General features: G+C 40.0%; 1 protein-coding gene across 1 annotated transcript in view; it reads left to right on the forward strand.

The window, feature by feature from the left end:
- svep1 (sushi, von Willebrand factor type A, EGF and pentraxin domain containing 1) overlaps window positions 1–21,520 on the forward strand; it is a 232,298-nt gene that overhangs the window by 148,380 nt on the left and 62,398 nt on the right. The window contains exons 28-36 of the mRNA XM_060841756.1: window positions 462–586; window positions 5,072–5,195; window positions 5,719–5,889; window positions 7,323–7,496; window positions 8,526–8,645; window positions 9,737–9,913; window positions 17,811–17,895; window positions 19,486–19,677; window positions 20,066–20,233. Of these exons, the coding sequence (XP_060697739.1) occupies window positions 462–586; window positions 5,072–5,195; window positions 5,719–5,889; window positions 7,323–7,496; window positions 8,526–8,645; window positions 9,737–9,913; window positions 17,811–17,895; window positions 19,486–19,677; window positions 20,066–20,233 (1,336 nt within the window). The remainder of the gene's footprint in view (window positions 1–461; window positions 587–5,071; window positions 5,196–5,718; window positions 5,890–7,322; window positions 7,497–8,525; window positions 8,646–9,736; window positions 9,914–17,810; window positions 17,896–19,485; window positions 19,678–20,065; window positions 20,234–21,520) is intronic.

A 21,520-nucleotide genomic window follows, 5' to 3' on the forward strand; every position in this document is an offset into this window, starting at 1 on the left:
AATGAGACTTGCATTTTATTCCAGATAATTCATTAATCAATATACTTCTAATGTGAATTTTCTATTAACAAATATATAAATCAAGACATTTACTCCCATCTTTCAGTCCTGCTTTCTATTATATTGGTGGCATGTGGAGTATTGGTAGTTATGTTGAGTGTTGGTGGCCATATTGAACATTGAAGGCCATATTAGCTGGTGTCTATCTGGTTGCCAACCCTCCAGAATTGTCCTGAATTCTGCAGGAAAACTGGGGAACCTTACTGCGAGCACTCCATAGCATTGCATTTTTATTTTGCTTCAACAAGTGTATTTGTATATTTAAAGTAAATTAGATCTGGGAAGGAAAAGGTTGTTTGGTTGGTGTGGGAGGTCATGATTAAAATTCCCAGAATATGTCCGACTGGAATTGGCAACTTTCAACTGCTGTTTTCTATTGTCATTCCTTTGCATCTCTTAAGGTGGTGGAGCACTGGTGCTTGGCCAGGAGCAGGATCAGAGAGGTGAAGGCTTTAATCCTGCAGAATCTTTTGTGGGTTCCTTGAGCCAGTTAAACATATGGGATTATGTCCTTACACCACAGCAGGTAAGAATGATCTTGTACACTCGGTATTTCTCTCTGAATATATCTTAACTCACCTCCTCATTTATTTGAAAGGAAGATTTGCATTTATATGGCACCTTTCACACCCTCAGTATGTCTCAAGTAAATGCAAGACACATTTTGGGAAAGGCAGCAGCCGATATGTACGCAACAAACATCCATTAGCAACATAAAAATTATGAGACAATCTATTTTGGGAATATTGGTTGAGGGATAAATATTGGTTAAGACACTGGGGAAAACAAGATAAACTGGATAACCATAACAGGAACATAGAAATATGCTGATACGGTGATATGAAAATGGGATAGGAGGAGACTTACGTGGAGCATAAGATGGGTGTAGATTATGAACTGAAAGGTCACAGAGACAGGTCCTATGTTACCCTGATGATAATGTTGCCTCTATTACAGATGTAGGGGATACCAGATTCAAAGACAATTTGGCATAGATCAAATGCTGACTCTTGTTTAAAACTTTGAATATATAGCAAAGGAAATGTGATACTGTACAGGAATTGATCAAATTAAAGCACAAATTAAGGTCTTAACTACATTAATAAAACTTGTTTTCAATAAAATGCACTAAGTTTAGCATTTAAATAGGTGTCAATAAATACAGTACTTTAAGGGACCTTCAAAGTTTGACAAACACCTGCGTAAAGTCCGATAGATGGACATATTGAATCATACAAATTCATGAAGGAATCATGACAAGCAAAATGAATAAGAATTGTTTTTGTGGAGATACAGTGTATAAAGACAGACTGTCTCTTACTGCCATGGACACAAATTATAAGGCAACCTCTATACATAAAAGGAGGCACAGACACAGCTACAGCCATTTTAGGACACAACAGGGTCAAGTCGACCACTAAGATTTACCATAAAAATTGAGACAAGACAATGCAAAGAAAATATACTGGATTGTGGATACTGTTTTCTTTAAGTCGATTTGATTGAATCTCCAGCTTTTTCTAAAGGTTTAAACATTGTATATAGATATAAAGGAGAATAGTCATATTATACTCGTCTTTGATACTCTGTGAATAAAGTATTCATCAATATAATGTAGTTTAAAATTCTTACAATAATATTCATAAACAAGTCTAGGCAATCCCAGGGTTGCAAATGGGTTCCATTCTGGAGTCCCCTTGTAAGAAACACAGGAAACATTCATACTTCAGGTCTTTAATATACATTCCTCTATGGGATCGTGTTTGTAAGCATGACCATTTCTAAGTTGGGGACCCTCTGTGTAAGTGTCATCCTCATACTTAAATCCTCATGAGCCCACATCTAGATAAGAATGTGCTAGAATTCTTTAAGGTAAGATTCTAAATGTTGTTATTGGTGAACTTAAACTTTTTAAAGAAAAGCTTTTTTCTGCTATAATATACATATTATGTTCTACCCTGCGATGAACTTACTGGTTTAAAAACTGCTGGGCAAAGGACATTTTATTACATGACTCAGTCCATAATTGGTAAAGCTGATGAGTTCCTTTAATAATCTGAAATTTCTTGTATTGAGGTTTTAGCTGAAAATGAGTTCACAGGTTACATTTACCCTGGATAAAGATAGTAGAACCATTAACAGCACCATATGAATCCCTACTGTGTGGAAACAGGCCATTCAGTCCAACGAGTCCACACTGACACTCCAAAGAGCTACCTACTCAGACCCATCTCCTATCCTATCCTTGTAATTCTGCATTTCCCATGGCTAACACACTAACCTACATATCCCTGAACACTATTTTAGCATGGCCAATCCATGTAACTTGCAAATCCTGGAACTTTGGGAGGAAACTGGAGCATTGGGTGGAAACCCACGCAGACACAGGGAGGATGTACAAACTCCACACAGACAGTCACTCGAGGGTAGAACCAAACCCAGGTCCCTGACGATGTGAGGCAGCAGTGCTAACCACTGAGTGACCATAACACCCGTATGACATATATTTCAAATTCAAATTGTAATATTTTTTCACATGGTGCCAAATTGTCTGTTTCCGAACAGGTTTAGCCAAGAGAGTTGTAGAGCTCTGCCTCTGTCGGTTGCAAATAAACAAAGCAAGATTTAGTAGAGTATATTATTATCTCTGTGAAGTCTGTATCTTCCAAATAGGAATTCAATGATTCAGCTAGTAGTGGAGAGATTAGCACAGTAAGATTTCATGTTTTAAGCCATTTGCTATAACACACATTAAGAAAAGATTTAGATTAATCTCTCTTTGTCAGCAATTTATCCTTTAAATCATAAAATGAAACACCACCTTTCCTATTTTAAGCACAAGTGATAAAACATTCTTCACAGATATACATTATAATGTCTTTTAAGTAGACATGCAATTCGCTCAGAATCAATTCAAAATTGTTCCTAAGGGCTTACTTCTGTTCTTTGAGTGGAATTCTTCCATCTTGCAAAGACTAGGTAAACCTTCTAGCTTCATTTTAAATCTTCACAAATTTGATCCTTTCATTCCATGCACAAGCTATCACCCCTATTCCAGCATGATTAACTATGAAGGCGTTGGTTTCTAGTTGCTCTCTCTCTCTCTCTCTCTCTCTCTGTTCTGGACTCTGACAGACTAACCTGCCTACCTGCCTTAGCGATATTTTATAAAATTCCATCACCCCATATCACAACATTTTCAACTGTATCTTTCACAACTTAAAGCCCATCTCTATGGCAATGTGAATCTCATGGATCTGGTATCCAGGTAGAGATGCTGAGCAGTAGTCCTTGACAGCTCAAATCTCTTTCATCATGGAATTAAATGCACACTTTAAAATATAACTGTTTACAATCTGACATCCCCAATATTTTTCTGCAACTCTGGATAATCTCAGTCTATTGCTGTTCGGAAACTTTGCCTTCAAAAGTAAACAACTTGCACCTTCTTTCTGGTAAAACAATCAGGTCATTTTTAATCTCTAACAATCATATAACCCAAGTTTGCCCATCAGACAGGTATCAGACAAATCATATGACCCATTTCATTTTGTCTTCAATTAATTTCATGATTTGGAGATACTGGTGTTGGACTGTGGTGTACAAAGTTAAAAATACACAACACCAGGTATGGTTCAACAGGTTTATTTGAAAGCACTAACTTTCGGATTGCTGCTCCTTCATCAGGTGGTTGTGGAGTTTAACACTGTACAACACAGAATTTATAGCAAACGTTTAGTGTGATGTAACTGAAATTAAATATTGTAAAAGACCTGGATTGTTTGTTAAGTGTCTTATCTTTTTGAATGACCATTTTGGCTTTAGTTCTTTCATATGTAACTTGCAAAACCTTTTTACAAGTTACATTCTCAAGTGAACTTTAATAATTGGTTTCATGTTGGCCCAGATAATACGTTGAAGGTGTGAGGTGCTTTGTATGAGTGTGCCTGTGCCACAATGATCAGACTGATTCTAATCCAAAAAACGGATTTATAGAATCTTACATGGACTCATGCAGTAAAATGTAATTCACTTCAAAATAGAACAATCTTCAAAACATCATAATTTGCAAAATCAATTCATGAAAGTTCAGGCCCACAAAAGTGTAGTTGGATTAAAGTTGCTGTCTTAATGGAGACATGTGGGTCAATCCTACATGTTTTATTGCCTGGGCTTGCATATTAACAGGAGCCTTGCATACTCCAAATCCTGGCACACAATTCAAGATAGCAAGGGGGACAAATGAAGAAGAGTTTCCCAGAACAGGATTCCAAGAGCTTTAGGTTAGTTTAGATTACCAACAGTATGGATGTAGGCCCTTCAGCCCAACAAGTCCAAACTGACCCTCCGAAGTGACCCACCCAGACTCAAGCACCAACCCTATATTTACCCTTGACTAACGCACCTAACACTATGGGCAATTCACCTGACCCGCACATCTTTGTGATTGTGGGAGGAAACCGGAATACCTGGAGGAAACCCACCCAGATACAGGGAGAATGTGCAAACTCCACACAGACAGGCACCCAAAGTGGAAATTGAACCCAGGTCCCTGGTACTGTGAGGTAGCAGAGCTAACCACTGAGCCACCGTGCCACCCACCATTAAATGAATAAAAATACAACATAACCCAAATAGAAATAAATGCGGCCTTTACATGTCATTCATTAGGTTGGGAAAAGCTATCAATATGATGAGAGCAATAAAGATTAAAACTTAATTATTTTATATAGATCTTCTGTCTATATGGATTTTTCTGTGTTTAAATTGGTTTCTATGTTTCTTACATGAAAACAGTGACTGCGCCTGCGCAAGAGATTCTCTTTCTGTCGACAGCATCTAAACAAAAAATCAGCTAATCAGGTGAAAGTAACTAAAGGAACTCTATGACTTCCTGAAGGAGAGTTTTATTGCTTCTCAATAGCATTAGGAATGGGCAACAAATTCTGACCTATAGCCAATGATTCCTACATCCTGTGAAGAATTTTAAAAACTGCTCTCTCATTTTCAGATCAAGCTCCTGGCCACAGCGTGTCCCGATGACCTAAAAAAAGGAAATGTGTTGGCTTGGCCTGACTTTTTGTCAGGAATTGTTGGAAGAGTGAAGAAAAATTCCACGAGTATCTTCTGTGCTGGTAACTTATTATCTTACTGATATAAATACATGGACAGCCACAAGACACGGTGGCACAGTGGTTAGCACTGCTGCCTCACAGCGCCAGAGACCTGGGATCAATTCCCGCCTCAGGTGACTGACTGTGTGGAGTTTGCACATTCTCCCCGTGTCTGCATGGGTTTCCTCCGGGTGCTCCAGTTTCCTCCCACAGTCACAAAGATGTGCGGGTCAGGTGAATTGGCCATGCTAAATTGCCTGTAGTGTTGGGTAAGGGGTAAATGTAGGGGTATGGGTGGGTTGCACTTCGGCGGGTCGGTGTGGACTTGTTGGGCCGAAGGGCCTGTTTCCACACTGTAAGTAATCTAATCTAAGACAGTGGGGAAAAATCACTAATTTGTCCCCTCCACCACCTTCCTAGTCTCTTTCAACTGAAAAGTTCATCAATAACTAACTAAGCCCAGTATACAACACTTCCTTCCCCTTGTAGATAAGACAAGTACAAAAGGATTTAATGCATTGTCTTGTGGTTTATTTAAATTCAGATTGTCCCAAGTTGGAAGGATCCCAGTCCAATCTCTTAGTGTCCAGCTCTGCCAGGAAGCCGGGATCAAGAGTTGAACTGTCTTGTGAATTAGGTTACCACCTTGTTGGAGATAGTGTGCAACATTGTCGAAACCTTGGAGCTTGGAGCTATCCAATCCCCTACTGTGAAAGTAAGTTATCATACACGATAACTGTGATCTATCCTTGTGATTCTCACAGGATCTGCACTGACTCATGTGGGAATTACAGTACTTGTATGTGTAAGACTCAGACAGAATAAGGACTTGCATTTCCATAGTGCCTTTCACAATCTGAGGAGGTCACAAGGTACTTCACGGTCAATGATACATTGTTTGAAGTGTGGTCACTGTTATAATGTAGGAAACATAACATCCAGTTGGCACACAGCGACTCCCACACGTGGCAATATGATAGTGATAAGATGACCTATACCCTGTGATGTTTGGTTTGGAATGAATATTACACTAGAAAATCTCCTGTTCTTAAAAATAGTGCTATCTTCTGTATCTACTTAAAGGCATTTGAATGAGTAAGCACATCATTCAAAAGCTGGCACTTCTACCCATACAGCCACCGTACAGGTACTTACAGGGGAGTGCAGCTTTGGTTGTACTCTTAAGTATCAGGGGAAATTTACATTAAGCACCTTACTCTCAGCCTAGAAGACACAAGGGAGTCTCTAAAGGGGAATTTGCATACATGATCTTCTGACAAATTTGATGTCAGAAGATCATGCCAAGAAGTGAAGGAAAGACCTGGAGCCAAGTTGTTCCAACTTTGTAAGAATTTTGTTTATAGAAACAAACATTAAGGCATCTATCTCCAAATCCAACTATCCAGACCACTCATTGAGGGTCTTGCTAGGGAGGTTGGAATTAATCTCTGCTGTCTTAAATTCTGCTCATTGATCCCTGCTGGAGTATGGTCATCTTCTAAAATCTGTACTAAGGCCAACACACAAAGATATACACTATGAAATAATCAAGGCTAACACAAAGAATGATTATATTAAACAGGCACCAGAGGGAGACTGCAATCTGTGAAACAACATTGTCACCATGAGTCAGCATCTTTAGAATGTGACGTAGTATGTTATGAAACACACATAAATAACATTGCCTGGAAATTATTGTACAGTGGTTCATTAATCATTGAAATATTATATTTTATTTAGTAACTGTTTAGTTTTTTTCGGTTAGCACTGCTATGATGCAGGCAAAACAGCAACAAATTTGCTGATAACAAGTTCACCCAGACAGCAGTGTGACAGTGCCCAGATAATTTGCTTTCTTGAGATATTGATCGAATATCTCTAGAATATTGATTGAATATGGGTGAGGAAACTCAGGAGAACCACTTCCCTCCTCTTCTTCGAATAAAGAACTTTTAAAGTGTAGTAGATGCAGCAAGATATCATCTGAATTGAAATATAAACATTTCTTCCCAGTCTTCACGTCAGAATCAGCGGTGATTAGACTTCTGGCAGTTTCTGATTTGTGTTTCCTCTTTGATTTTTAATTGTAGTCTCTCTAGAAGAGACATGACAAATTACTGTTCCTATTATTTTGTGTGTGATTTTCAGGAATCAACTGTGGCTCACCTCCTTTCCTGGACAACGGGAGCTTTGCTGCTGAAGACTACCTCTTTGGCACTGCTGTCTCCTATCTGTGTAATAACGGTTATTACCTGTTGGGGGATTACAAACTCTTCTGTGCTGACAATGGACTTTGGACTGGTGTTGTGCCTGTCTGCCTTGGTGAGTTGGTAAAGAAAACATAACCGAAAAGGTTTAAGAGTTAATACTAAGGACTTGAACTAAATAAGAAAGAGAGACTTGCATTTCTAAATTGTCTTTCAAACCGCAGTGTGTCCCAAAGCACTTTACAGTCACTGAAGTAGTTCTGAAGTGTAGTCACTCATGTAATGAAGGAAATGCTGCAGCTAATTGATGTACAGCAAGATCCCACAAACAGCAGCATGATGATGATTTGTTTTAGTGATGTTGATTGAAGGATAAATTTTGTCATGGGACACGGGGGAGAGAACTCCATCTGGAACAGCAAATGGGGCCTCAGTTCAACATCTCATCTCCAAGGCAGCTTGAAAACTGTAGCACTGCCTCAATGCTGCATTGGAAATGGCTGCTTTATTATCAGCTCATTCAGACTCTAACTTGGAACTTTGAACTCATTACCTTCCAGTCGAAGGTGAAAATGCAATTTGCTGAGTCATAGTCTAGTAAGATTGTCAGGATACATTGATACTGGCGATGGTGTCTCCTGATACTACATTAGCCATTTGTGCTGCAGTTTATACTTTTTGTTGCCAACAATAAACTTTTAATGATATTACAGCACCATTTATCCTATTCAAAAGGGAATAAATTATATCCAAACAGCAAAGACATTGAGATCGATAAATTCATCAGAAGCTTTTTAATAAATGGATTGCCAGTGGCTGGCTGAGTTGAGTGCAGGTCCTAGATTAATATTGAAATAAGGCCCAGAAAGTACTATTTCAGATACTGACTCATAAACATAATACAATGGGTTTGGGGGGGAATATCCAGATTAAAATGATACGCATTCATCAGAATTTTCTTTTAAAGTATTCCAAGCATTGTTTGATATTTCCATATCACAGGTTAGTTTGTGATGTCACTGTGTTTATACTCTTATCATTTCCTGCATTAAAAGATCCGATGCATATCATATCCTGCATGTGTCATTCATTAATGATAGACTCACTCTCATTAATAAAAATCATTATTGTCTATTGTTTCCAGATCTTGATGAATGTGCTTTAGGGTCAGATTGTGACACAAGGTCTGAATGCATCAATACTGTTGGGTCCTACACTTGCACCTGCAGGCCACCGTACACTGGCGATGGAAAAAACTGCACTGGTACAGTTGACATTATTGTGTTCAATGATAATGGACTAATAATTTATCATTCACCAGGGTTTGATTAAGTCTGTGGATTAGATTGCTTAAAACAATTTAAGTTTTCAAGCAAACCAACTGATGTCAGTGTGTGTCACTTTCAAACTCAGAACAGACTAACCAGCAGGAAAAGTCACAACAGTGTGAACGCAGCATACATGGAATCCTTAAAAATGAACTTTCTTAAAGGTAGTGTACACAGCTAACAGGCTTTCAGGCTGTATATAATACTCATTCCAAACTGATCTGAGGGTACCATGAGTTAGTCCTGTTAGTGGGACTGGAGTCACATGTAATCCGGGTCCAGATAAGGTGGCAGAGGCTGCCGGGTTCTCTTCTCCAAAAGAAATTAGTGAAGTGGTTGGGTTTTATTTTTTGGCAATATGGCAACATGTTTGCTTATTTTATCAAAATCTATTTCTCCTGCTATTATTTCAATTCCCAGTCTCTGGATTGATACACATTAGAAACAAATTACTTTTACTGACTTGGTCAATGGTCATGAAGTGATCATTTTATTTTCTTAAAAAGGACCCTCTTTACAATAAACAGCCAGGAAAAGAGAATAAATTCAGTGTTGCTGTACAACTTTTGTTAGGTACTGAAATGGGAATCTGGCCTGCATGGAGGAGTGAATTAATTAGTTAGGGTTAGTACACTAGCTGAAATGTTGTAATGGAAATTAATGCCGGTGACAATTTTTCTTCAAAATGGCCAAACAATAAGCTGAAAAATTGCTTCCTACTCAGATTTATTTCCTGAATCTGTGTGGAAATTTAATACCGTGTAAAAACTTCTTCATTCAGTGTACAGTGCGAATGTACCACCCCGGGAACTGTTTGAGGTGAACAGCAATGATGCATTTCAGGGAAGGTAAGTAAGCATAGGAACAAAAAAGGAATAGAAGTATATGTTGTTTGAGTTGAGGAAGGGAGGAGTGGTGCATGAATACCAGCATGAGTCAGTTGGGCTGAATGGCCTGTTTCTGTAATGTCAGTTGAATGTGATTCAGTCTAGAAAAACCTCAATTCCTTTATTTCACTCTTCCTCAGATCCAATTAGTTGTAAAGATCCTGGGAGACCCACTCATGGATTGGCTCTGGGTGACGTGCACTTTGTTGGAGGTCAGGTGACCTTTTCTTGTGAAGAAGGATACCAACTAAATGGCACTGAGACCATCACATGTCAAGAGGATGGACTGTGGAGTCATACACTGCCTCACTGCCAAGGTGTGTAACCAGACTCACAACCTGTTGTTATGAAAGACATTGGAAAAGAGGGGGGAGAAACTGATTTCAAGATTAGTACCAGAACTGAGAGCCTGAGAGATGATGATCTGCTTGAGATCTTTAAAATTATGAAAGGATTTGGCACAATAGGAGTTCTTTCCTTGAGGAAGGTGCCCAATTGTTGCGATTGCCAATGTGAAATTCAGGAGAGCCTTTTTACTGAGAGTGAATAGATTATAGAACTTCAAGCCATAAGGCATGTCTAAAGTGAACGTAGATCCATTTAAAGGAAACTGGATAAACACACAAGGGAGAAATGAGTACAGTAATTTGTCAAGATCAAGTAGGAAGGGAGGAACTTGACATCATTAGTTAGATCAAATTACCTTTAGTTTTGAGCTGTCAGTTGTAAGTAATTCAACAGATAGTGAGAATAGTTTATTTTGAGCATGGAAAATCCAATGTTGAAATTCCAGTCAATTAACTTTGATGTTGGCTGTTAGTAAGTGCTGGAACCTATATGGAAAGAATTAGGTGATCAGATGCCCAGTTTTTTTTTCCATTATTGTACATCTTGAATCCATTAATGAGGAAGCTGGATTGCATGTCATAGTCACATGGTCAAGTTGGTGTTTGCTTCCACGGCAGACTTAGTCCTTATTTTATGCAAGTCCTGTCTAAAACTGGGTTTTTCAAAACTTCTGCTTAGATTGGGGAGGGAATCCACATTTCAACTTCTCCCTTATTTAGGCTGGGTGTAGGCAAAGGAGGTGTGCCAGTGATCAACTTTCAGACAAGTGAAGTTTAAACATGAGTTCAGGTAAAATAAATTCCAACACAATAAATTAGTAATTTTAATAGGTACTTAATGAAAATGGCTATTACAATGTGTCAAACAACAGACACTTAATACTCTGAAAATGACAGGATCTTAATTTTATTATGCCTTTTGTAACAAACTCAGTAAGTCCAAACGAAGACAATGCTGCTGCACCCCCTTTTTCCGCTGCTTGATGGTGAGGTTGGGATTGAAGCAATTCATCAACTTCACCAACACATTCCACCCTGACCTTAAATTTACCTGGACCATCTCTGACACTCCCTCCACTTCCTGGACCCCTCCATCTCCATTAATGACGACCAACTTGACACTGACATTTTTTACAAACCCACCGACTCCCACAGCTACCTGGATTACACCTCTTCCCACCCTATCCCTTGCAAAAATGCCATCCCGTATTCCCAATTCCTCCGCCTCCGCTGTATCTGCTCCCAGGAGGACCAGTTCCATCATAGAACACACCAGGTGGCCTCCTTCTTTAGAGACTGCAATTTCCCTTCCCATGTGGTTAAAGATGCCCTCCAACGCATCTCGTCCACATCCCGCACCTCCGCCCTCAGACCCCACCCCTCCAACCGTAACAAGGACAGAACGCCCCTGGTGCTCACCTTCCACCCAACCAACCTTCGCATAAACCAAATCATCCACCGACATTTCCGCCACCTCCAAAAAGACCCCACCACCAGGGATATATTTCCCTCACCAGCCCTTTCTGCCTTCCGCAAAGACCGTTCCCTCCGTGACTACCTAGTCAGGTCCACGCCCCACTACGACCCACCCTTCCATCCTGGCACTTTCCCCTGCCACCGCAGGAACTGTAAAACCTGTGCCTATACCTCCTCCCTCACCTCTATCCAAGGCCCTAAAGGAGCCTTCCACATCCATCAAAGTTTTACCTGCACATCCACTAATATCATTTATTGTATCCGTTGCTCCCGATTCGGTCTCCTCTACATTTGGGAGACTGGACGCCTCCAAGCAGAGCGCTTTAGTGAACATCTCCGAGACACCCGCACCAATCAACCATTCCGCCCCGTGGCACAACATTTCAACTCCCCCTCCCACTCTGCTGAGGACATGGAGGTCCTGGGCCTCCTTCACCGCCGCTCCCTCACCACCAGACGCCTGGGGAAAGAACGCCTCATCTTCCGCCTCGGAACACTTCAACCCCAGGGCATCAATGTGGACTTCAACAGCTTCCTCATTTCCCCTTCCCCCACCTCATCCTAGTTTCAAACTTCCAACTCAGCACTGTCTCCATGACTTGTCCGGACTTGTCCAACCTGCCTAGCTCCTTTTCCATCTATCCACTCCACCCTCTCCTCCCTGACCTATCACCTTCATCTCCTCCCCCACTCACCCATTGTACTCTATGCTACTCTCTCCCCATCCCCACCCTCCCCTAGCTTATCTCTCCACACTTCAGGCTCATTGCTTTTATTCCTGATGAAGGGCTTTTGCCCGTAACGTCGATTTCGCTGCTCGTTGGATGCTGCCTGAACTGCTGTGCTCTTCCAGCACCACTGATCCAGAATCTGGTTTCCAGCATCTGCAGTCATTGTTTTTACCTCGTAGATACCATAACGAGGTGTACAATTTACAAACTGAATCATAGGGTATGTATACGCAAAACAAGATAGTTGTATTTTCTTTCTATATTGTATAAGCATACAGAGTAATCCAGTCATTCCCACTCTGTCTACACAGCCCTGCAAGTATTTTTCCCTCAAGTGCTCAGTTAATTTCATTTTGTAACCATTGATTGTCTCCACCACCCTCATATTATAGAGCTCCCTGTTATTACCATTTGTTGCATTAAGCAATGGTCTTCCTCATTTTTCCCCAGCGTGCCTTACCCCAAATCTTAAATCTATGTAAAGGTGCCAGTGTTTACATTTCAGAAGAATAAAACTCTTTCAAAAGTTCATGGTAAGATATAAAGTAGAAGGATAAACTCAAAAAGCCCAGGAGCAGCATGGACAGATGAAAATGTAATGAAAATTTCCCTAAAGACCAAGTGTTGAGTAAGGACAAGGAGTAAATAGATTCTAGGAACCTTACAAGCATCAGTTGAGGAGCAGAAAATGAAGTGATGGTGGAAAACACACGCCATTTAATGCATTAGAGTCATAGAGTTATACAGCATAGAAACAGACCTTTTGATCCAACTCATCTGCACCAATCAGATATCTTCAATTGATCCAGTCCATTTGCTAGCACTTGGCCCATATCTCTTTAAGCCCTTCCTATATTGTCCCCATCCAGATGCACTGTACTATCAGTTGTGACTATGTGGGTGACATTCTTGCTGTACAGATTTTGGCTTCAAGTCCAACTCCAGAGATTTAAGAACAAAATTTATGCTGAAACTTCCACGGGCACTAAAGAAGCATTTTCATCAGTTTTCCCTAAACCCCACCTTGTTGATGTATTTAAATGTTTGAAATTAGAAATTGAATTGGTTTCCAAACCCTTTTCAGGAAGCAGATTTTAGATCATGTAAGAGTTTGACTGTTGTATGACATCTTGTTTTGAGCTTAAATGGAGCCTAACCACAGCTGAATCATAGCCAGTTTCAACGTTTTCCAGGACACATTTCTGATTTAATTCACTTGTTTCCAGTAATCTCTAAACATTTTGGAGGAGATCCATAAAAGCAATTTAGCAGCATCTGTATAGAGTTTAGTTCTAGGCAGTTTCAGCAAGGCTGTATCAATAGGGTATAAAAATAGAAAAAGATTGAAAAAGCTCAGCAGTTTAGGCTGCATTGTGGTGAGTGCAATAAATTTCAGGTTTCAGTCAATGAGCCTGCATCAGAAAAGGAAGGTACCTGTTGAGGATTGGTTTTTCAGCTATTTGAAACTAAAACTGTTATGTATGTAGCAAGGAGGGGCAACAGGTGGCCTGATAGATGTGTAACGTTTGCTGAGTTGCTTTGATGGAGTAGGTATAGAGAAAAGTATTCCACTTGACAGGTAGGACAGGAATTGGTGTCATTGACTTAAAATCATTGGACTCTAATCCAGATGAGAAATATTTCACCCACAAAATGATCAGGATCCAGGATATCATTTATCCGCAATGGTAGTGCAAGTTGATTTCTACAGTGCTTTTACAAGAGAGTTGAAGGATATACAGGATGACAATTTAAAATTGGGGATGTTGGAGCCAGGCACAGGTACGATGGACCAAATGGCCTCCTTCCACACCAGGGATTTTTATGATTTTAAGTAAATTTAAAGCCAGAGATAAAAGGAAAAGAGCCAAATGGAAAATTCTGTGACCTGATAGAATGTAAGGCAAAAAAAAAGGTTAAGTAAAAAGAGAAATGTGGAAATGGGAGATGGTTATGGAAACAGTTAATGAATGTCCAAAAAAACATTGAATATAGTGAATATGATGTAAAACCAAAGTTAAACACTCTTAGTGGTGGATGCAGGAACAGACTGAAGCCATTTAACCACTTGAACATGCTGCTGTCATTCAATGAGATTGTGCCTGAAATTTAATATAGCTGATTATCCAGTACCTTTGGTTGGCAAAGACCTAACAATCACAGATTTCACAAAGATGAATAATTAGCATTAATTTCCATTTTTGAAGGAGAGTTAAAATAAACGCAGTCAAAACATCTGGCAGTATTCGGTTTGAATCCAAGCCCCTACGTAATTGGAGCTTTCATAACAGCATCTTTGGCTGCTTGATTATACAAGGTGGAGGTGAGGACTGCAGATGCTGGAGATTAGAATCAAGATTAGAGTGGTGCTGAAAAAGTACAGCAGATCAGGCAGCATCCGAGGAGCAGGAAAATCAATGTTTTGGGCAAAAGCCCTTCATCAGGAATCCTGATCCCTTCCTGATGAAGGGCTTTTGCCCGAAATGTCGATTTTCCTGCTCCTCGGATGCTGCCTGACCTGCTGTGCTTTTCCAGCACCACTGTAATCTTACTTGACTAAGCAACCCTGGTAACAAGATGCTACTTGAAATCAAGAAAAGAAAGTATTGGAAGTACTCAGCAGTTTAGGTGGTATCTACATTGAGAGGGTGTCATGACCACAGATTGTAACACTGTCACTCATTTGAACTTTTAATTGCATCATGTAGTTTTTCTTTAAAACGTGGAGCCAAATACTCACTCTGGATGTAAATACAATCATTTTTTGGAAAGAAGCCCTGGAATATTGCACCTGAAAGATATTGAGGAAGCTTCAATGGGAGAAGTATACTATCAACTAGACTGAAAGCATCAGCAAATCTTTCAGAGTCAGACCATGAGGGAAAAAGAGACAGCAATGTAGGCGAGAAACATGATTTAATCTCTAAAGTATTATGGTGCAGAAGGAAACCATTCAGCTCATTATTGTCTATGGCAGCTACCTAATAAGCATTATGACTCAGTGCTATTCTTCTGCCAATTCATTGTACCTTTGCACATTGTTTTTATTCAAATAATTATTTAACGCCCTCTTGAATTCTTCAGTTGAACCTGCTTCCACCACACGTCCTACAACATGTTCCAAATGCAAATCACTTGTACGAGAAATTTTCTCATCTCACCTTTCCAAAGTCTTCAAATCTCTTTAAATCTGTCCCGTCTCAGTTTTGACTTTTGCACAACCATGAACAGTTTCTACGACATCCAGACCTCTCCTATCATCCCGAATTCTGTACCTACATCCTCTTGAGTCAAGACACATATGAAATACGTTATTATTTTCTCTCACATTAGTATTTGATAAACTCGGAGAATACTAAGATACAGGCTACTAGACTAGGTGGGATTGAGGTTCACAAGGAAGAGGTATTAGAAATCCTGCAGAGTGTGAAAATAGATAAGTCCCCTGGGCCGGATGGGGTTTATCCTAGGATCCTTTGGGAATCCAGGGAGGAGATTGCTGAGCCTTTGACATTGATTTTTAAATTGTCACTGTCGACAGGAATAATGCCAGAAAACTGGAGGATAGCAAATATGGTTCCCCTGTTCAAGAAGGGGAGTAGAGACAACCCTGGTGATTATAGACCAGTGAGCCTTACCTCAGTTGTTGGTAAAATGTTGGAAAAGGTTATAAGAGATAGGATTTATAATCATCTAGAAAAGAATAATTTGATTAGGGATAGTCAGCACAATTTTGTGAAGGGTAGGTTGTGCCTCACAAACCTTATTGAATTCTTTGAGGTGACCAAATAGGTAGATGAGAGTAAACCAGTTGTTGTGGTGTATATAGATTTCAGCAAGGCATTCGATAAGGTTCCCCACAGTAGGCTATTGTACAAAATGCGGAAGAATGGGATTGTGGGAGATATAGCAGTTTGGATCAGTAATTGGCTTGCTGAAAGAAGACAGAGGGTGGCGGTTGATAGGAAATGTTCATCCTGGAGTCGGTGTTGAGTCCACTGCTGTTCGTCATTTTTATAAATGACCTGGATGAGGCTGTAGAAGGGTGAGTTAGTAAATTTGCAGATGACACTAAGGTTGGTGGAGTTGTGGATAGTGACGATGTTGTAGGTTACAGAAAGCTGGGCTGAGAGGTGGCAAATGGAGTTTAATGTGGACGAGTGTGAGGTGATTCACTTTGGTCGGAGTAACTGGAATGCAAAGTACTGGGCTAATGGTAAGAGTCTTGGTACTGTAGATGAGCAGAGAGATCTGGGTGTCCAGGTACACAGATCCTTGAAAATTGCCACCCAGGTTGACAGGGTTGTTAAGAATGCAGAAAGTGTTTTAGCTTTTTTTAATAGAGGGAACTAAGAGGTTATGCAACAGCTATACAAACTCTGGTGCGGCCACACTTGGAGTATTGTGTACAGTTCTGGTCACCACATTATAAGAAGGATGTGGAAGCTTTGGAAAGGGTGCAGAGGAGATTTACTAGGATGTTCCCTGGTATGGAGGGAAGGTCTTATCAGGAAAGACTGAGGGACTTGAGGCTATTTTCGTTGGAGAGAAGAAGATTGAGAGGTGACTTAATAGAGACATATAAGATAATCAGAGGGTTAGATAGGGTGGACAGGGAAAGCCTTTTTCCAAGTATGGTGATGGCAAGCATGAGGGGGCATAGCTTTAAATTGAGGGGTGATAGATATAGGACAGATGTCAGAGATAGTTTCTTTACTCTGAGAGTAGTAAGGGTATGGAAAGCTTTGCCTGCAACGGTAGTAGATTCGCCAACTTTAAATACATTTAAGTCGCCATTGGGCAAGCATATGGACGTACATGAAATAGTGTAGGTTAGATGGGCTTCAGATTGGTATGACTGGTCGGCACAACATCGAGGGCCGAAGGGCCTGTACTGCGCTGTAATGTTATATGATCTATTAAACTCAATGTTTTGTTTACTGAACTCAGCCTGATTAAATTGGCTCCATTCAAAACATCAATTTATTTAGGTCTGGGAGAAAGATATCCCCAAGAGAGGGATTCTTTTTAAATTAAGCCCATTTCAACCAACCAAGGGGATGGGTGAATAAAAAAAGTGAGCCAGATCATTAGCTTCTCAACTGGGAGCTTGACAATTTGGAGTATTCTGTGATATGTTTGTGGACTGAACCAGGGTTGTTCATCAGTCTATACCAAGGGTCCCACAGTTTTTGCTCTCAGTAGCTTCAGCATAAGTGCCATAGGAAATTGTGCAAGTTGTTTTATTGAAAATTAATTCCCAAATCAAACATATTCCGAAAACCATAACAAATTAACTAGGTATATTTACTTGGTTGGGCGTGTTTCAAGTTTGGACTAATGATGGATGCTTCCAGATATATGATGAGGGGTTTGGGGAACTTGATCTTCATTGAAAGTGCAGAATAGACAATAGTGAATTGATGATGAGTTTTAAACCCTGTATGATTAACTTTCCATTGAAGTCCATAGGAAAGAGGTGGCAGAGTGTAAGAGGAGCTGCAAATTTGTAGTCCCTCATTTCATATTTTTGGTGAAGACCATCAAACTTCCCCATTTGCTTTTCTGATCTGAGTACAGTTGTATCCATATTATACATTTGAATTTTAGCACTGTTATATTGATGTTTGTTTATGGCTATGTGAATTTTCTTTTCCTAGCTCGATCCTGTGGGATACCTGGTATTCCAACAAATGGTACAGCTGAAGGGACTGAATTCACCTTTGGTGAAAAGGTGGTGTACAGGTACTAAAAGATCTTTTAAAGAAGATTCCTCTTCTTTCCATCCCTTCTTGACACCTTCCTCACAGCCTTGTAAAGTTGATGTCAATGGGCATTGGTGGTGGGAGGAAGTGTTGGACACCTCTCCATTGATTGCAGTCATGCCGAGCATAAAGGAGATTGGTCGCGGTTGTTGAAACTCAATCATCCTAATCTTAGGACATTGCTTCAGGAATTCCACAGGATAGTGTTCTCAAGTCAATCATTATTGATTGCATCACCTTCCCTCAATTAGGTCAAAAGCAGCATGAAATGTCAGAGATGGTGCTATCATTAAATATGGGATTAGTGTCATTTGGAGTATGCCATAAAGAGAAGAGTAAATGATAAAAATTCTTCTTTAACAGCTCATGCAGTTCTAATTCTAAATGTCTCAGGCTGAATGTATAACAATTTATGTCGCGGGAGCTTCATATCAGAAGCTTGCCTGGCCTGCTGGGTCATTGGAACAGGGTGAATAGTTCCCAATCTCCTTTCACTGAAGTTTGGGCTCAACCCAAGCTCCATTCTGAAATGACAGAAGACCCTGAGTCACATTGTCCCACTCCCACATCCAGTTTAAGTCATGACATGGCAATGCAGTGCCCTCTTTAGTTAGTTTCTCATTAATTTTCCCATCATATTCAGTTCAAGTTGAGCCCACCTCAGTTATGGACTTAGATTTCAAATAGGTCAGTAAGCTGTTCCTTTCTGGTACCATCACATTCAAACTCAACCAAATTGCCAGCCCCTGCCCAAGCTTGTACAACCATGTTGCACATCAGCATCTACTGGTAACATGAACCAAAGTGCACCCCAAAGAACTGAAGCAAATGGCAGCACCTCTGGCATTGCCTCAGCTCATTGCGAGTTAACTCACGAGAAGGGATTGATGACCAAATCTTCCATAAGTCTCAGCCTCAGTAACTCTTTAATATGTCTAGCTGGAGTCTCTCCATTTCGATTCTGGATTCTGTTTATCTGCAAATATTTGGGCCAATACAGAATCTTCACAGCATGTAACATCAGAATTATCATAAATTAAATATTTTTTTTATGGGGAGTCACACAACTAATTTGCCTGATCATTAATTCTGTTCCTCAGTGGTGTGGTTTATGGATTTTTTTTGACATTTGATTATTTGCTTTGTTGATTACCACATATTAATGTGAGGAAAAGTAATATTGAACATGTCAGCCAGGTATCCTGTGTTGAAGCTTTTCAGACATCAATGGACTACACTGTAATAGTTAAAGTTTTCTATTCTTTGAGCTTAATCAATCTTGAAGCATTTGCTTAACAGAGGCATATCACAAGGAAGAGGTGAGATGCACAGCATTTGAGGTATTTAAGGGCACGTTTGATAAACCAATTAAGTAAACTAGAAGGACATGCTGATAGGAGGAGAGACTGGAGAAGGTTAATATGGATTTTAAACACTGAAATAGACCTGTTAACACAAATGGCCTGTTTCCATGCTTTAAAATTCAATATAATTCCATTGAAAGTGTTTTTTTTATTTATCTATCCTTTCCTACACAAAGAATAAATGCTACTTTTCTTCCTTTTTATAGTTGCAATAAGGGATATGTGCTGTCTGGAGCAGCAGAAATCTCTTGTTTAGCAAATGGTAGTTGGAGTCATGAAACACCTACTTGTGAACCTCTGATGTGCCCTACCCCACAGGATACTGACAGTGGTAGATACGACTTGAATGGGATCACATACCTTTCTACAGTTTCATACACGTGCAACAGTGGCTATCAGTAAGTTAACCCTGAGCGTGAATAGTAAACTTATTCCTTTCCATGGTTTTGATGAAGTATCCTGATCTCCAAAATATCTGCACTCCTCCAAATTTGACATCTTGCACATTCCTATTTTAAATACTTCAACATTTCGGCCCTGCTAGCTCTCTCCTCTTTTAACCTCTTGACCAAGCTTTTGATTTCCTTTCTAATGCCTCTTAATGGTGCACAATGTCAAATAAAATTTTATTATTCTCCTATTAAAGTTTTATTATTCTCCTATTATTCTCACATTGTTGTGTTTCATAATGCTAAGGCATTGTATTAAATCCGTGTCATCAAATGAATCTGACAATCCGATATGTTATCCTTGTAGCTCCTTTTAACCTCTTTTGACTCACTGAAGGTTACAGGGACCATCGACACTAACCTGTAACAGCACCGGCCAATGGAATGGCACTGCACCAGTCTGTGAGATCATATCCTGTGAGCCTCCACCTACACTTCCCAATGCTTTCATTATCGGAAATAACTTCACCTTTGGAAGCTCAATTTCCTATGGCTGCAAGGAAGGGTAAGATCTTTTCTCAAATCTTGCTCCATATCACCAATGTTAGCAGTTAGGAACAGGATGAGTCTACTCTGCTCTTTGAGCTTGATTCACTATTAATTTAGGTTGTGGTTGCTCTGTAACCTCAATTTAACCCGGCTGCCTCAACGGCATATCCTTTGGCATCCCGAGACAGATAAATATGAGGAAAGGATTGACAGGCTGGGTCTCCTTCCTCTTGATAAAATTGGACTTGAAGGATGACTTAAAGATTTTTAAAGTTACATAAATATCGACACAGTGAAAACAAAGAGAGTTTTCATAGTTGTGGGGAAAATCAGAATTAGATGCTAGCAATAGATGGTCACCAAGAAGTCCAGTAGAGAACTTAGAAGAAATTGCTATCCACAAAGAGCAGTGAGAATGTGCATCTTGCTAGCACAAGGAGTGGTTGTGGTGAATAGCATAGATCTGTTTAAAGGGACCTTCAACAATTATACAAGGAGAAGGATATGGAGTGGGGGGGATGGCTTACATAGATACACTTAAATGAGGAATGTGGCTTGCGTAGAGTTTAAACCATAGCATGGACTGGTTGATCTGAATGGTCTGTTTGAGTCACATATCTGATGTAACACTCAACACTATAAAATCTATTGGTCTTCAAAGCTCCCAATCAGTCGCAGCATCCTTCATGTTGGAGAGAGTTTTCTAGTATCCTTTGTGTGAAGGTGTGCTTCTGGACTCCCATTTGAGGAGATCTGTCCCTAAGGTTCTGGCCCATTGCTCTAAATTTCGCTATCATCCAAAATCAGTTCTCCATATTTACGCTGGTGAATGTCTTAAGGTTTTAAACATATCAATCTGATCAACCACTCATCCTCCTATAATCAGGAGTACACAACTTAATAGATAGAATCTCTGCATCAGCCCCACACAAGAGAATCCCACCCAGACCCACCCTCCTACCTTGCTAATCCACCTAACCTACACATTTTTGGATTACGGGAGAAAAGCACAGCACCCCAGGGAACCCAGCGCAAATACAGGGAGAATGTGCAAACTCCACACAGATATTCGCCTGAGGCTGGAATGTAACCTGGATCCCTGGCGCTGTGAGGCAGCAGTGCCGACCGCTGAGCCATCATGCATTCATTTATACACTTTTAAATCACTAAGGCCCCTAAAAACACATACTAATCTAGGAATTTCAATGAAGAAATGCTTCCTATTCTCTGTCTTTTAACTGATAAAACACAATTCAATCAATGTTACCTTCATGCACCAATGGTAAATGTGCAAATAATTGGA

The sequence above is a fragment of the Hemiscyllium ocellatum genome, chromosome 2, assembly GCF_020745735.1.
Source record: "Hemiscyllium ocellatum isolate sHemOce1 chromosome 2, sHemOce1.pat.X.cur, whole genome shotgun sequence".
NCBI classification, from domain to species: Eukaryota; Metazoa; Chordata; class Chondrichthyes; order Orectolobiformes; family Hemiscylliidae; genus Hemiscyllium; species Hemiscyllium ocellatum.